General features: G+C 35.8%; 1 protein-coding gene across 1 annotated transcript; it reads left to right on the plus strand.

Moving 5' to 3' along the window:
* Positions 1-1,286: 1,286 nt before the first annotated feature.
* LOC139971786 (tyrosine-protein kinase SRK3-like) lies at positions 1,287-16,514 on the plus strand. The gene is made up of 15 exons (XM_071978523.1): positions 1,287-1,309; positions 1,624-1,737; positions 2,873-2,900; positions 3,186-3,265; positions 4,404-4,434; positions 5,439-5,480; positions 5,596-5,669; positions 6,378-6,548; positions 7,629-7,736; positions 7,961-8,133; positions 8,310-8,429; positions 9,941-10,055; positions 11,447-11,534; positions 11,935-12,016; positions 12,352-16,514. Exons 2-15 carry the CDS (start codon positions 1,698-1,700, stop codon positions 12,478-12,480), a joined length of 1,281 nt encoding a protein of 426 aa, XP_071834624.1. The 5' UTR covers positions 1,287-1,309; positions 1,624-1,697; the 3' UTR covers positions 12,481-16,514.
* The last annotated feature ends 1,288 nt before the right edge of the window (positions 16,515-17,802 follow it).

Below are 17,802 nucleotides of genomic sequence, written 5' to 3' on the forward strand. Positions count from 1 at the left end.
GTCTCGTTCTTTTGTATATTGAACACAGTTCAAACAGTAATAAATTTCACAAATTAAATTGAGGAATCAGTTTGTAGCTTATATTAGCTAGCATTTGATTTAGAAATAAGCAGTCAGGTGATCTCTTTAAGAAGATCCCTTTCTTACATTCATAAGCAGTTAGGTCATCTCATTCTTACATTCATAAACAGTTAGGTGATCTCATTCTTACATTCGTAAGCAGTAAGATGATCTCATTCTAACATTCATAAGCAGTTAGGTGATATCATTCTTACATTCATAAACAGTTAGGTGATCTCATTCTTACATTCATAAGCAGTAAGGTGATCTCATTCTTACATTCATAAGCAGTAAGGTGATCTCATTCTTACATTCATAAACAGTTAGGTGATCTCATTCTTACATTCAAAAGCAGTAAGATGATCTCATTCTTACATTCATTTGCAGTTAGGTGATATCATTCTTACATTCATGAGCTGGAAGGTGATCTCATTCTTACATTCATAAGCAGTTAGGTGATTTCATTATTACATTCATAAGCAATTAGATGATCTCATTCTTACATTCATAAGCAATAAGGTGATATCATTCTTACATTCATAGGCAATAAGGTGATATCATTCTTACATTCATAAGCAGGAAGGTGATATCATTCTTACATTCATAAGCAGTAAGGTGATCTCATTCTTACATTCATAAACAGTAAGGTGATCTCATTCTTACATTCATAAGCAGGAAAGTGATATCATACTTACATTCATAAGCAGTAAGGTGATCTCATTCTTACATTTATAAGCAGTTAGGTGATCTCATCTAACATTCATAAGCAGTAAGGTGATATCATTCTTACATTCATAAGCAGTAAGGTGATCTCATTCTAACATTCATAAGCAGTTAGGTGATATCATACTTACATTCATAAGCAGTAAGGTGATCTCATTCTTACATTCATTAGTAGTTAGGTGATCTCATTCTTACATTCATCAGCAGTAAGGTGATCTCATTCTTACATTCATAAGCAGTAAGGTGATCTCATTCTTACATTCATAAGCAATTAGATGATCTCATTCTTACATTCATAAGCAGGAAGGTGATATCATTCTTACATTCATAAGCAGTAAGGTGATCTCATTCTTACATTCATAGGCAGTAAGGTGATATCATTCTTACATTCATAAGCAGGAAGGTGATATCATTCTTACATTCCTAAGCAGTAAGGTGATCTCATTCTTACATTCATAAGCAGTTAGGTGATCTCATTCTTACATTCATAAGCAGTAAGGTGATCTCATTCTTACATTCATAAGCAGTTAGGTGATCTCATTCTTACATTCATGAGCTGGAAGGTGATCTCATTCTTACATTCATAAACAGTAAGGTGATATCATACTTACATTCATTAACATTCATAAGCAGTAAGGTGATATCATTCTTACATTTATAAGCAGTAAGGTGATATCATTCTTACATTTATAAGCAGTTAGGTGATCTCATTCTAACATTCATAAGCAGTAAGGTGATTTCATGCTTACATTTATAAGCAGTAAGGTGGTCTCATTCTTACATTCATGAGCAGTAAGGTGATCTCATTCTTACATTCATACTATTTACTTTGTTTCACAGTTGGTGTGTTCGCTTTGTTATTGGGTAACCTAGCATCGGTTATTCCCAGTGTGGTGGCGTTTCTGTCCTGCTGTATGTTACTTTGTATGTATATCAGTAACAAGAGAACTGGATGTAGGTATTACAAATTATTAATGTTAAGACTCGTTTACACCTATATGTCTCCTATTAACACCATATGCTTGTAATTCACACACACAAAGGATACATATAGTTTGTGCGTTATAACGCCAAAGGAATATGACTTTTAATTTAACTCGTAATTGATTTGGTTCTAGCGAAAATTGACCTTTAACTTAACATGTAATAGCTTTAGTTTCAAAACGAATCAAACCAATGTTCTGAGTTCTTTCTGTGTTTTCAAATTTCTTTCCGATTTTCTGACAGTTTTCTCTTACTTGGAAACTTAGCTTATCTGTGTTTGAAAATAATGTATTAGGCCTACCTCCCTTTAACACTAGATTCGGATTGCACACTCGAGGCTCAAGTTAAGAGACATAAGCCCTAAGTTAAATAAGAAGTTTTAACGTAATTCCAATAACGTAATGCATTTGAACTTTCCTGAAATGTGGTCGAATCGAGTAGAGATGGGTCACGATCTTATTACTATTGCATAAACTTTATACCACGTGTATGCTTTAGCTACCGACTATGTAGTCGGTGTATATAGCTAGAGATCTTGGATAGACCAGTGCTGCAGTATTACTACCAGATTATATTCCATGGAGTGAAATAAATTGCAAATCATTCTGACCAATCTTGACTGATCGTAGTTATAGCTGTTCACGACTGTTCACGACTGTTTGTAACTGTTCGCGACTGTTTGCGACTGTTCGCGACTGTTCGTGACTGTTCGCGACTGTTCGCGACTGTTCGTGGCCGTCTTTTTCTATTCGAGTATATGTTTAATGGACATTTCGAATTATTTGTAAATAAATTTACTGTAACACAATCAGTTTCGTAAATGTAAAATAGTTAGATATTGTGACTAACACATATGTATAGACCTCTACTTGAAGTGTGCTTAGTTCCCATCATAAAGCTATTACTGTTAGCATATTTTGATTGATTCAGTTCACTTTATTTAAGTTCATTCCACTATGTAAAAAACAAGGAAAAACCAAGTATGGATACAAGACGTGGATGGGAGCTGAAGAGGCTAAATGCATTTACAGGCAGCTCCCATTTACAAAATTAAGACAAACATTAAATCTATTCGACCAACTGTCGATATCATTTCTTCATGCAGCACACTTGATGACAGTTGGAGTCAGCACGTAAGTACTCCAATTATATCAACTCCTCCACTCCCCCACATCAACCCCAATCATAACAACAACACTCTGGTGAACCATTGATGTGATAAGTCTCAATTGGTTAGGTAATTGATAAAGTATCAATAAAGGATCGCTCGTAAAAATAATATGGCTTTTGCTGTTTTACTCAGTAAGTTGCTGGTCCAAGTGATATAATTTAATTTTTATTCAGTATATGACAAACGACATAGCACAAAAAGTCTGATGACTGCATGATTGCATTCTTATTTTCGTTTTCCTTTATAGAAGGAGCGACGCTGCACTGAATTCTAATGAAGTTTCTTTGAACGTTCTCAGCAGAAATATTGAGAATCCTCAACGACCGGGTAAATACTTTTGAAATATAAATTTTGATATTTTAACTTGAACAAGTCAACAACTTTTCCTTTTTTTTTCTGTTTTTCCTTCCTTCTTTGCATGTTTAACTAAACGTAATAGTTAACAAAATAGTTAAGTAATTCAGCAGGTTGGTCGCGTCTTACATAAAGGACGTCTTATATAATATATATAAATGAGTGTTAGCTCAGTGATTAACGCCGGTGCCTTCCAATCATAAGGTTCCCAGTTCGAGTCACTACAAGATTGTATGTCGTCCAGTTACAGAGTTGTTGACATGGACGTTAAATATGATCTAAGAGACTGACTTCGGTCAGCTTGCGGCTTTGATAAGCCAATGAGGCTTCTTTGCGAGTTCCTGCTTGCCAAAGGATCTAAAATACATATATACATATTTTGTGCTATATGTTTTCGGTTTGTTTGTATATTGTACACGTCCCGTTCATCTTGAAGCAATATGAAAACACTTGCACATAACATTAGGCTGATATGTTCTCTATGTATGAATGATGTGTATGGTGTCATTTTTACTAACCAAATACTTATTTGGCAAGATTGAAAGAAGGGGGAGCATGGCTTACTCTTTATCATCTGCAGTATACTAGTAGTATTTTACCCAGGAAGCACGTGACTGTCATGTTAATTACCTTCTCATCTGATACATTTGCCGTATGCTTCTGTCAACTAGCTTGTCATGTATGTTCAACCTTATGGTATCAGTACTACGTTGTACCAGGAAAATGGGAAAATAGAACCTGGCCATCTCAGTCATCTTCCACGATATTGGAGTTAGCAATATGTTACGTATAACATATACAATACACTTACATGACTGTACTCCAACTGCAATACGTTGCCTCTCACTGCACCTCGTAGAATCTACCATAGCAATGTATTCTGAGAACTATATATATATATATATATATATATATATATATATATATATATATATATATATATATATATGAGATTATTTCATAAATTCAATTTTCTTTCTCCATTTTCATTAAAAAAAATTGTTACGTCATTAGTCGGTTGATTAACATAAAACATTTCTATTACTTGCTATTATTTTACGTAGAGAACTTTAAATACTATATTTTTTTTACTTTATATTTTCCTATATAGTTGTTCAACCTAGCATTCCAGTACGCAAAAAGTAAGTTTTAATTACCCTGTTAATAATTAGTACAGGGTTATTCCCTTCGTTTAAATGATAATGTCGATATACTTAAGAATGGGCTTACCATAGCAGACGAATGTACCAAGCTGTTTGCCAAAATTACATAATGGGGGAAGCAAATGTTGGCTAACGGTCGTCAAGGTAGAGGCCTAAGGGGAGTCTATTTCGCCTCCACTTTGTGAAACAATTGTTGGGAAGATATGGGGAGAGATTTCCAGCACCTACCACCCCCCCCCCCCCTCCTTCCTAACATGCATCTATGGGTCCGATATTGATTGTTTGATTAAAATAACGGTCAATAACTTGTCATTTCAATAACTCCCTGCGTCACAAGTTATACTCAAGGTATCACTTTTTAGCTAGCTTAGCTATGTAAAAACACACTCCTTATGGTATTCAGTTAGCTTAGCTAGGTAAAGGCACACTCCCTATGGTATTCAGTTAGTTTAGCTATGTAAAGGCAACTTCTTTATGGTATTCAGAGGCACACTCCCTGTGGTATTCAGTTAGCTTAGCTATGTAATGGCACACTTCTTACGGTATTCAGTTAACTTAGCTTAGTGAAGACACACTCCCCATGGTATTCTGTTAGCTTAGCAATGTAAAGGCAACCTCCTTATGGTATTCAGTTAGCTTAGCTATGTAAAGGCAACCTCCTTGTGGTATTCAGTTAGCTTAGCTATGTAAAGGCAACCTCCCAATGGTATTCAGTTAGCTTAGCTATGTCAAGGCAACCTCCTTATGGTATTCAGTTAGCTTAGCTTTGTAACGACACACTCCCCATGGTATTCAGTTAGCTTAGCTATGTAAAGGCAACCTCCTTGTGGTATTCAGTTAGCTTAGCTATGTAAAGGCAACCTCCCAATGGTATTCAGTTAGCTTAGCTAAGAAAAGCACACTCCCGTTGGTATTCAGATAGATTACGTTACTAAATCTTCTAGCGGACACTCACTTTCATTGAACTTATGTTTTTGTTTCAGAAAAGAATTACCAATGATTCCTGTTACAGCAGAAAATTCGCGGTAAGATCAATATGCCTTGTCAAAAAGAAACCGTTTCTTCCTCCTTGAAGAATATCCTCTTTTTTCTTACTTTGGTTGTATTTTAACGATAATCGCTTTAATTTGGTCATTTCAGAATATATAAGGCAAATTTACTCGAACAGAGACTTGGAGAGGATATATCAAATGATTCTTCAGAGAGCGAAAAAAGTAAGTTGCTTCAGTGACCTTTCAGTTTTGTTCTCGTCTAAAATGTTACATCAATTTAAATAAGGGTAACTCCTGTTGCCTCAAAAGAACAATTATTAGCGAGAGAAGCACTGTTTTACCATAATAATGGAAAACGGGACGAAAAAATAGTCAAGAAATTTTGTGGCAATACTTAAATACCATGACTGCAGGAACATGATGTTGCATGATCAGTGTAAGAATATAAAGATTTAATTTGTAACGAGAAGATAATGTTACTAAAGCGACATCTTTTTATCATAATGTGTGGAACATTTCTCAATCCAAACATGTTTTATTAAACCTATCGTGTATATAAGCAAATAATCTCGCCTAAATGTCGAACTTTCTGAGAATGATGATATTGCATTTAAGTTATTCCGTATGAAATGAATAAAATAACTTTAATATTTAAATTAAAAATATTGTCTTGTGAATAATTTGCTTCTGTCTTGAATATTTCGGTAAACTTTTAAGACATTCAAGGGAATGTTGTTTGAGTAGAAAGCAATTCTGTACGTATCTGCAAGTATCAGGTAAGTTCATTGTTTGGATATTAAAGTAACATATATAGCCCATGTGGATTAGAGGCTGTCAATTACGTCATACATAATGCGGTATTGGTGCTGCTGTTACATAACTCTTTACGATGTAATAATTAAACCATCGAGTTATGCGTTCCCCTGACAGAGTACTATTCTACGACAAACGAAGGGATATACCATGAGGATAGGATACTAGACCAGAAAGATGTTAGTATTATTATGGTTATCAAGATTGGAAAGATCCACAACAGATGGACGGGATCCATTAACATCCCTGGTGGTATCACCAAATGTGTGGTACTAACAACTATGGCAGGTAGGAATGTGTATTATGCAGGTACACAATGCTTGGTATGACAGTATTGACAGGAATTTGACTAACTAACTTGACGGACTAGGGCATTGAATGGGACAATCTTACTTGACATACTAGGGTATTGAATGGGACAATCTAACTTGACATACTAGGGTATTGAATGGGACCATCTTACTTCACACACATTACGGTATGGAATGGGGCAATCTCACTTGACATACTATAGGGCATTGAATGGGACAATCTCACTTGACATACTAGGGCATTGAATGGGACAATCTCACTTGACATACTAGGGCATTGAATGGGACAATCTCACTTGACATACTATAAGGCATTGAATGGGACAATCTTACTTGACATACTAGGGTATTGAATGGGACTATCTTACTTGACATACTAGGGTATTGAATGGGACCATCTTACTTCACACACATTACGGTATGGAATGGGGCAATCTCACTTGACATACTATAGGGCATTGAATGGGACAATCTCACTTGACATACTAGGGCATTGAATGGGACAATCTCACTTGACATACTATAAGGCATTGAATGGGACAATCTTACTTGACATACTAGGGTATTGAATGGGACTATCTTACTTGACATACTAGGGTATTGAATGGGACAATCTTACTTGACATAATAGGGTATTGAATGGGACAATCTTACTTGACATACTAGGGTATTGAATGGGACAATCTCACTTGACATACTATAGGGCATTGAATGGGACAATCTTACTTGACATACTAGGGCATTGAATGGGACAATCTCACTTGACATACTATAGGGCATTGAATGGGACAATCTTACTTGACATACTAGGGTATTGAATGAGACAATCTTAAATGACATACAAGGGCATTGGATGGGACAATATTACTTGACAAACTAGGGTTTTGAATGGCAATATCTTAATTGACACACTAGGGTTTTGAATGGGACAGTCTTACTTTCTCAATGTTACGTTTGCTCTCTGATAAATGTTCATTCTTGTTACCGTATTTATATTTCCAGATGAACTTAAAGAGTGACGCGAATAATAACCAAAAACCTTTTTTCTTTTCTAAAGATCGAGTGAAAAAGAAGACAATCCATTGGGATGCTTTCATCAAGTTATGTCTAGAATTGCCAAAGACAGAGCATATCGTAAAGGTTGAGGCGATTTCCATCCAAAAGAGTAAGATATAAGCAGCTTCCAGTTGCTTCCCTCTCGTGATGTTCTATAAATATATTACCTATCCAATGTTTTACATGAGTAATAACAAACAGAATATAAATTAACTTGCTTTCCTAAGCTACTTATATCGTGTGAAGAGTAAGTTTTATATTAAACAACAATAAGATTGATCAAAGTTAGAAAAAGAAGCAATCTGATTTATTTTTGCTGCCGCCTCATTTCAGAATACAATTATCTCATTACCGAGCATCTTGTCTGTGAAACCTTGAAGAGCAAACTCTCCCGGACAGGAGATGAATCTGCTGCTGCTAGCTCATATGGTTCACTTTCCATTCCTGACGTCATCCAACACGTTGCAGGTATTTTAGAAGCAATGGACATTTTGAAGTCGTTTGGGGTAAGCTTTAGTTTATTGACATATGTTATGTCAAACGTATTTACCATCAAGCTTGCTATCATTTCAAGATGCATGTTAATATGTACACTTCGGTCTTATATTTATTACATCGATTATTAATGTAGGATGATGTATTCTGTATGATGTTATACTATCTTGTTTTCTTTGCATCAAAGTTTCTCCATCCTGGTTTATCAACCAGAAAGATCTTGATAACTCACCAAGGAGTTTGTAAACTTTATGATTTCTGTTTGGCTGGTGATGCACCGAAGATAGCTGCATTGATTAAACAACAGGTAATTTAATACATCATTTCAAAGTAGTATCATTTAAAACTGGCGATTTGCTTTTCCATGGTGTTTCTGAAGAGACAGGCAAATTGTGTACGCTGACTGTTGTAGTTTAATATTACATTCGACAATTTGTCATATTTGTGAAAACGTCATTGTAGTCTAACTCGATTGTCAAGTGATAGACTTTTGTTTTGAGATGCCGTGAAATTAAAGGTAAGCTAGCTCCATGTGAAAAATCAGCTTTTGACAATTGACAATTCTTGTGAAGACATCACGCTAGCGTGACTTTTTCTTTCTCTAATATAATGCAACACAGTCACTCGACAATTTGGCAAAGTTAGTCAAGATATATCATCTATTAAAGTACGACAGCTCGACAAAAGTATACATTTTTCTTATGATGTAATTTTGTTTCTGACACAGTGGCTATTTATTTTCGCTGTTACAAGAGATCTGAATATTCTGGTTGAGCATATTTCTGCTGTTACAAGAGATCTGATTATTCTGGTTGAGCATATTTCTGCTCTTACAAGGGATATGATTATTCTGGTTGAGCATAGTTCTGCTGTTAAAGCAATCTGATTATTCTGGTTGAGCATATTTCTGCTGTTACTAGAGATCTTATTATTCTGGTTGAGCATATTTCTGCTCTTACAAGGGATATGATTATTCTGGTTGAGAATATTTCTGCTCTTACAAGGGATATGGTTATTCTGGTTGAGAATATTTCTGCTGTTACTAGAGATCTTATTATTCTGGTTGAGCATATTTCTGCTGTTACTAGAGATCTTATTATTCTGGTTGAGCATATTTCTGCTGTTACTAGAGATCTTATTATTCTGGTTGAGCATATTTCTGCTCTTACAAGGGATATGATTATTCTGGTTGAGAATATTTCTGCTCTTACAAGGGATATGGTTATTCTGGTTGAGAATATTTCTGCTGTTACAAGAGATCTGATTATTCTGGTTGAGCATATTTCTGCTGTTACAAGAGATCTGATTATTCTGGTTGAGCATATTTCTGCTGTTACTAGAGATCTGATTATTCTGGTTGAGCATATTTCTGCTGTTACAAGAGATCTGATTATTCTGGTTTAGCATATTTCTGCTGTTACTAGAGATCTGATTATTCTGGTTGAGCATATTTCTGCTGTTACTAGAGATCTTATTATTCTGGTTGAGCATATTTCTGCTGTTACAAGCAATCTGATTTTTCTAGTTGTGCATCCGCCTGTAAAAATATTCCACTTAGGAATGGGTCAGTACATACATTCAGTGTGAAATATTGAGGTGGATCAAATATGAAATTGTGACCTTTTTTTCATACAACTCTCATGTATCAAACACAAGACATCCATGTACACTGTAATGTTCGATAAAGTTATAATAATGGCAACATTGATACATATCGTCATTAATACTGCTTTTAGTAATATTCAGCTAAGGGATATATCATAGTGAAAACAAAAACGTTAGTTATGAGTAGTAACAAACAGTGTATTTGCCTCTTAGATGATGAATGTGTCATTGAACGAATTTCCACCTGAACTGTTGCTGTCAAGTGAATATACAGAATCCAGTGACGTGTGGTCTACAGCTGTGGTGATATATGAAATTATGTCAGGTGGTAAGACTATACATCAAAGACACCATGTATATAACATACATTAATATTTATTGCACTTCTTTATTACATAGGTTGTATAAAGTAGCATGATTAAATCGAATCTAGCGATGTTTGATCAAGAGCAGTTGTGATGTTTATGACCATGATTTGTAGTTACATCTTTCGGTACTTGTTTACCTTAAAGCAAGGGTTCCCTAACTAGGGTGCATAAACCCCCAGGGGTACGTGAGTCCATCCCAGGGGGTCGTGAGACGTTTCTGAAAGTCAAAACTAGAGTACTTTTTTTTGTTGAACTAAAATCTGAGGTATCATATCATTTAGTAATGTACAAAAGTTGTACCTATCGACAAACTCTTTTGGCGTTCCATACACATATGTTGCCATAGTAGTACCGTACCGTGCATTTTTCATTACATTATTACACTATGAACTTGATCTTTAACAAAGCACTGTTATGAGTGTTATAGTATAATAATTACTCAGATCGTGTCTCGAAAATTGCGGGGTTCGTGGACATCTCTGATATCCACAAGGGGTTCGTGGGGGATAAAGTTAGGGAAACCCTGCCTTAAAGTATAAGACTGTTAAAGCAGCATTTTGCGTTGGGTCGCTTTTTTCCACTTTTTTAACATGTGCATCGATTTTTTTACATGTATCAATCATAAAACAGCAATCTAAGATACCATCCAAGTTTCACCCTGCCAAGAGCGTTAATTAGCGAGTAATTAACGATTTATGTCGATAAATGAGAAGAGTGTCCTCGACAAATTTCACAGTTAAAATTAATCGCATACAATTCCGCCAAACCCACTAGTTTGAATTCAACCAATCAGAGATGCAGGTTAAGTTATGAGCCGTTGCTAAAAATAGATTCAAGACTTCGCGTTGGTTGTACCATGGAGTTGTTATGCAACTCCCTGGTACAACTGCCATATAGACTGTACACAAATCAAGCGTGGTGTTATATTACGTATCTGTCAATGACGTTCGTAGTGTTTAAATATTCATATTATGGGCGAGGTTTATTGGGTTCCCAACGGAAAATATCTTGGAGAACAACAAAGTTGAAAGTTGCAATTTTTTCGACTTTTATGCCACCATTTGAAGTAAAATATAAATAGATTAGCTAGTTATGTATGTCGTTATGGCAAAGTGGAATCAGTGAGGTTGAAAAAAATCATAGAAAAGGACGCAAAATGCTGCTTTAAGTACCAGACGACAATATTTTAGAGGAATGTCCTGTAACTGCAGTGTGATTCCTGCTCAGAGATAATTCATGATAATTTGTTTAATCAGTAACATTATACTGGAAACCTTATTAATATATACCTCAATAATTGAAAATTGGAGATATGAGATATTTATTTAAGTCTTATAATATGCTCTTGCAGGTAATCCGCCATTTCCTGATAGCATGAAACCTGATAAGGATATGCATGCAACAACTCCATCTTGGCCGACAACATACAAGGAGTTCAAGTAAAATTGTGCAATCTTTGCTTGGGAAACATATTGTTAGAGCTGATAGGAAATTTGAACTTGGATTATTTATAATAAAACAAAAAATGTCCTAGTATCCAGATACAGCGATTATGAAAATATTATAATGAATGCATTGTAATTAAGTTTGCATAATCATTTTCATTCATCCCTGCATGTAATGTTAACGTGTAATGTAATAAGTTTGCATGTTTCCTTTTCCTTCTTCCCTGTATGTATGGTTAACTTCTAATTTATTAAGTTTGCATAATTCCTTTCATGTATGTAATGTGAAACGCAGCGAACCTTTGTGGTTGAACGAAGAGTTTTTTCTTGTATGAATCACTAAAACTTTTGCTGACTATTTTATTAATGTTGCTAGTGCATATGTATTCTACAGAAACAATGCGTTGTTTGAGAGCTGGAGTCACAACTGTTCTTTGCGTCCCTCCATTCACCATTTAAGAGGAACATTTTTAGAGGTAACTCATATTCCTGCTAATTGTTCTATCGTTAATTATGTCTTACTTTAGAGGGTGGCGGGCTTTGCTAACGATCCACATTATTTTGCTTGTAACGTTATTCCTGATGAATAATATTTTCAAGATAGCATTAAGTCTAATCATCACCTTTTACTTTATTCTTGATCACCAATGATTTACCAAAATGTATTTTTGCAGAGGATTTAGTTCTATATTTTCCAATCCTCATTCTCAACATTTATTCTTCTTTTTGCGGGATAGATTATATTCTGGCAGAGGCACTGCTACAATCTTTGTTGTATTTACTAATAGAAATAAATTGCTTGAATCGACAGATTTTTGAGAAGATTATTGAAGACGGTTCATATGAGATACCAATCCCAACTATGTACATACCCATGCCAGATCCCTATGACGTCAATGACGAGACATATCAGGACCGCATTTACCATGCTTGGGAGTAATTTATTCAACTGATGATTCACGTTCATAGTGTTTTTAAATATCAATTATGTTATTGTTTTAATCTTGTTTCAGAGTTTGAATGTTTTTCCAATGTAGACAATTTTATTAGCTATTTTAATCATAACAGAAAACTAACTGAGGAATTTTAGACGATGGAACAAACAAATAAATACTTTCAAACAGTAAATGAACCACCACATTGTAAAGTGAGCGCTCAACGTATGTTTACTGTTTTGGATGATTAAAATTTACACCTGTTTGTGTATCTATAAATAGGGTTGCCTTTATACGTTGTTTATGTACACAACTTGCATGCTCAAAGCACACGAGGAAAGTAAGATAAGCTATTAATGCAATTAGTGTTTGCCCACCATGTGTGGGATTTCATCGTTTTACATGTTTAGGTGTCTGTTGGGAGAGCGCAGGGAGAGCTGTATATTTCACATGTTACTCGTTTGAAAACCAAGTGCTTTGTAACTTTATTATTTCTTGATAACTGTGTGTATAATGCACTTGAAGCATTAAAATATTACTTAGGTCTATTTTGTGAGTTTTCCTGAATAAGAAGAAGGAGGATGTATGAAAGACGCAGATAACGCAACAACAAAACCATTTGACATTGGACATTAGAAATTACCACTCCTTTTAGTGTTAATTCAAATCATTTTCTTGCAAACAGACTTTATGATGAACAGTATGTATATTAATTATAAGTGCATGATAATGTGTGGGTGCAAACAAGTGTTGACAATTCTTAATGAAGACATATCGATAAATTTCATTGATTACCTATGGTATTGGATGTTGTGTTAATATAAAACCACTATAACTCCGGAAAAGTGACTTAAAACCACAGTTACTGTGTTATTAATACACACGCATATAACTACTGTTCCTACAAGGATATTTCAAGGCAAACTGGTTATATATGCAAAATATTATTGGAAATAAAATGAATGCGCCTTTGTCCAGGAAATGATGTTCATACGTATACTTTATGTATCAGTTTATTTGTTCGTATCTAAATGATGCTAACGAATTAAGGAGTCTTAATATACTTCAGTGATACTAGTTGAATAGTTAACGTTGTACGCATTTAATGAATGTACAATTTCTTCATTGAACGAGTATCGCTGCAGGGGACTTATGTGTTGTTCTTGATTGTCTTAAATTGGTCATCATTGACTAATACCTTCAAAACTGGTCAAACAGAATAATAAATAAGTAATGACCGATTAATCATTTCAGAGTAAACTGAACATTATTTCCGTCACATGAATTGATTTTTTTCCCTAATAAAAATAATTGCGTAGACACAGTTATCAAGAGATCTTTGTTTGAAATTTTGTCAACTGTTCAGCTCATTATTCTCAATTATTTCTTGAATCATATATCCTTCTCTTACAGTCATCGTAGACACTATATACCGGTAAAGACAGACGAACAATACAACATCATTTTCAATTGTTTAGTTGTAATTCAAAGCATGTCAGTTATAAATAGAAATTTAAAAGTCTGTAGTTACAAGCTTCGTGTGTACAGTTACATCACCCATCACAACTTTACTACTATAGAATTAGTATTGTCATACAAACATTGTACATTTATGTAGACTGCGAATGCATAGGTTTGATTTATAATAGGAGTACTACAAGGAAGTATTATCAAACAAGGAAATATTAATGAACAACTAACCCAGAACAACGAACCCACATACTGAGAGATACAATACTCAAAAGGGAAATTGTTTAAAAGATACTTTCATTGCACATCTGTGTAAAGTTAGAAACGATACTAAAACTATTTGATCACTACTCTGCATACGTATGGCCATTACATTACATATGATGAGTACATATCATTGTCCTAGAAGGTAGAAATGCATCGAGGTTTCTGTTTCTTGGTTTCATTTTATATTCTATCAAAATGGTTTATTTTTACTTAGCTCTCAAAACGAGCTTAGCAGCTATTAAGGAACAATAATGTAATTTCCTAACATTTTACATTAAAAATATTTAGTTTAGTGCTGATGAAGAAAGCTGTCAACACACCTACATTACAATAATTAGATTGATTGGAGTTATACATGGCAGTCAATATCTACTGTTATTAGCTTCCATACAACACTTTATATCCCGATATGTGTCCTCGTACTTTCCTACACATCCCGAAAATGTGTTCTCGTACTCAACCTACACATTCCGATGCGTGTCCTCGTAATATCCTTCACATTCCAATACGTGTCCTCGTACAATCCTACACAATCCGATAAGTGTCCTCGTACTACCCTACACATCCCGATACGGCATACTCTATTTGTTGCACCAAAGGACAATGTAGAATATTGATGTTAGATGGTGTAAGCTGGGCTACGTACATCTCCATAGAATTAAACGCGATACAGTGGCTGTCTTCACTCTTTGGTAGAAAGGGATCAGATGTACCACGGATTACACCTGCTACCAACCGATCCAAGTCCACCACGGATTACACCTGCTACCAACCGATCCAAGTCGACCACGGATTACACCTGCTACCAAACGATCCAAGTCCACCACGGATTACACCTGCTACCAAACGATCCAAGTCCACCACGGATTACACCTGCTACCAAACGATCCAAGTCCACCACGGATTACACCTGCTACCAAACGATCCAAGTCCACCACGGATTACACCTGCTACCAAACGATCCAAGTCCACCACGGATTACACCTGCCACCAAACGATCCAAGTCCACCACGGATTACACCTGCTACCAAACGATCCAAGTCCATAAATTGAATACACTAAGTGTTGCATCTATATATCTCTTTTACTTGTAGCGGGATTCCTCTACAGGCAAACGTATCTGTGGAAAAAATCCATTAGGGTATCGAAAATTGTGCGATTTGTATATATTACATGCTTCTATAGCACTGTAAATGTTGAGTGTAATATTTACATTCCATCGACTAGATAATAAAACGCTTTATGCTATATTTTAGTGAATCGTTTACATAGGCACTGTACAGAGCATGTTGCAATCCCCAATTAGCATGACAAACGTAGTTAGTTACACACAAAACGATCTGTAGGCCTAATAAAATAAACAAGTGAAATATTACGAATTAATAATTGAAGATGTGAATCACTTACATTATAATAAATACATAAATACATAAGTTATGTTATTATTAGCTTGAAAACATCTTTATCTATGATCTATTACTTAACTTCCATCAATGGATTCTTACAGACCGTAGTAAGAGCATTGCATCGAAACTACGAATCACAATGTTAGAGCCACAGGAAACATCAAATTTGCACATTTTCATCAACGGTAAAATAATTGGTGAAATATTAAGTCAAGAGGGATTCTTTTGATAAATGTAAACACTAAGGCAACATTTTCCTGTAATATATCTCAGGAAAAAGGAAAGAAATGCAACAGTCGAATATTATGGCTGACCGATTATTCCCGACTGTACCCTACATACTTTTTAAGAAAGGTCACCCAGGAAAGAACCTGGGCACGAGAAAACCAAACGACTGATCTCAAGCCTAGTACCCCTGCATCGAGACGTGACTGCGTGATCATCGTCAGGTGTTCCCGGCCTAAAATTTTCGAGAATATATAGTGCTACACGGTCATGATCTTCCAAGTTAGCCAAAAGGCCGACAAGAATTTAATTACATATATTGACGAAGTGTCTCACTCCAGACTCGGCACTCGAATGCCCTCCAAACTACCAACAATTACCAGGTGCGTATCCAGGGGGGCGTTGGGGGCGTGCGCCCCCCGGGTAAGAAAAAGAGGAGAGAAAAGAAGAGAAGAAAAAAGGGAAAAGGAGGGGGAAAAAGAAAAGGAGGAAAGAAAGGAAGGGAAAAGAAGAATAAAAAAGAGAGAAAAAGGAGAAAGGGAGGGAGTAGAAGATAGCCAAGACTTCGGGAAGAGAAAGAGGAACAGTCATAGTTAAAGCGCTGATCCCTATTATATACACAGGGTAGCCAGAGACAGATCAAGGATTACGGAGGGGGTGTGCGCCTCACCCTACCCCTTACACCAACAACTCCATTTTTGACGAGGCAAATTTTCTTTATGACATCGCTAGTAATTTCAAAATAGACAATGCTTAGGTGCAACTTATAAGGCCTGGGAAGTGTCATTTCCAGCGATCTGGGAGGCATTTTCGGCCAAAATTTTTCTTGCACGCTTCGCGCCAACACATGGTGGCGCTTCGCTTAGATAGTTTGCATACAGGCTTCGCCCTCCCTTGGCAATTACTCGGTACACGCCTGTTCGAATTTGTAAAGCAAAGAGCAGATATAACATCATATCAGTGAGCATTGAAATGCCTGTTCCACGATGAACAGCCTCAAAAACTGTCTATGTGTGTAGTTGAAGGCGTAGCCCAATTGGATTTGGGGCTGTAACGACTTGCCCGAAAAAAAGCCAAAATTTTTCTCGCCCTTTGCGCGCGTTCAACATATCGATGCCAATATCATATAAGCAAGCATCGGTCATTACATTGCATTGCATCGTGTACCTTGCGGTCCGTGAAAGTAGCACAGTATACCGCCGGATGCTAATGTAAACAACCAAATGTCTTATGTAGATGGAGAAAAAGCATACAGATCCATTTATGTTAAACTCTCTTTTACAGTAGTAATGTCGGCCAATCTTAGAACTTTATTTTAATTACCAAGGAGATAATTTTTAAGCTATTCATTGCTATTTACTTTTCTCTCAGTAGGTGCCCGAAAAAAAGTGGAAAAAAAAATTGGTTGCGGGGCGCGGGGTGGGGGCTGCAGCCCCGCCTCCTACGGGACCTACGCCTATGTGTGTAGTGCTCGGTTTCGATATACCTGATATCGGAAATATCTGGTATTTTTCATTTCCTTCAACCAGGTTTTATAATAGCCATAATAAGAGGTTTTAATATTTCTACACCAATAAATTAACTGTGTCGGAATTTTCGACAATTTCCTCACCAACATTCTTCATCATACTTTCCTCTACTCGTGCAATTTGTACCTGTCTATTAGGGGTTGAAGGAGGTTTTTCTCTATTGGTTGTCCATAGACTGAATTTTGTGCAACATTATGGGTATGTTTTGAAGTGATTTTTATTCACGAGAAATGTGAATTTTCAAATTCTCAACAAATAATGGGCTGGATACGCGCCTGATTACAGCTGCTACTGCAAGTAATTAAAACACAAATAACAGAAATAGCATTGTTATACACAGCCGTCTAATTACTTTCAAAGTGCAAATGAGCTTCACTTGACAATAAAGACAGTTTACGTAACATAGTATGCTAAGCATACACTCTTATAC

Source organism: Apostichopus japonicus, chromosome 8 (genome assembly GCF_037975245.1).
Source record: "Apostichopus japonicus isolate 1M-3 chromosome 8, ASM3797524v1, whole genome shotgun sequence".
Lineage (NCBI taxonomy): Eukaryota > Metazoa > Echinodermata > Holothuroidea > Aspidochirotida > Stichopodidae > Apostichopus > Apostichopus japonicus.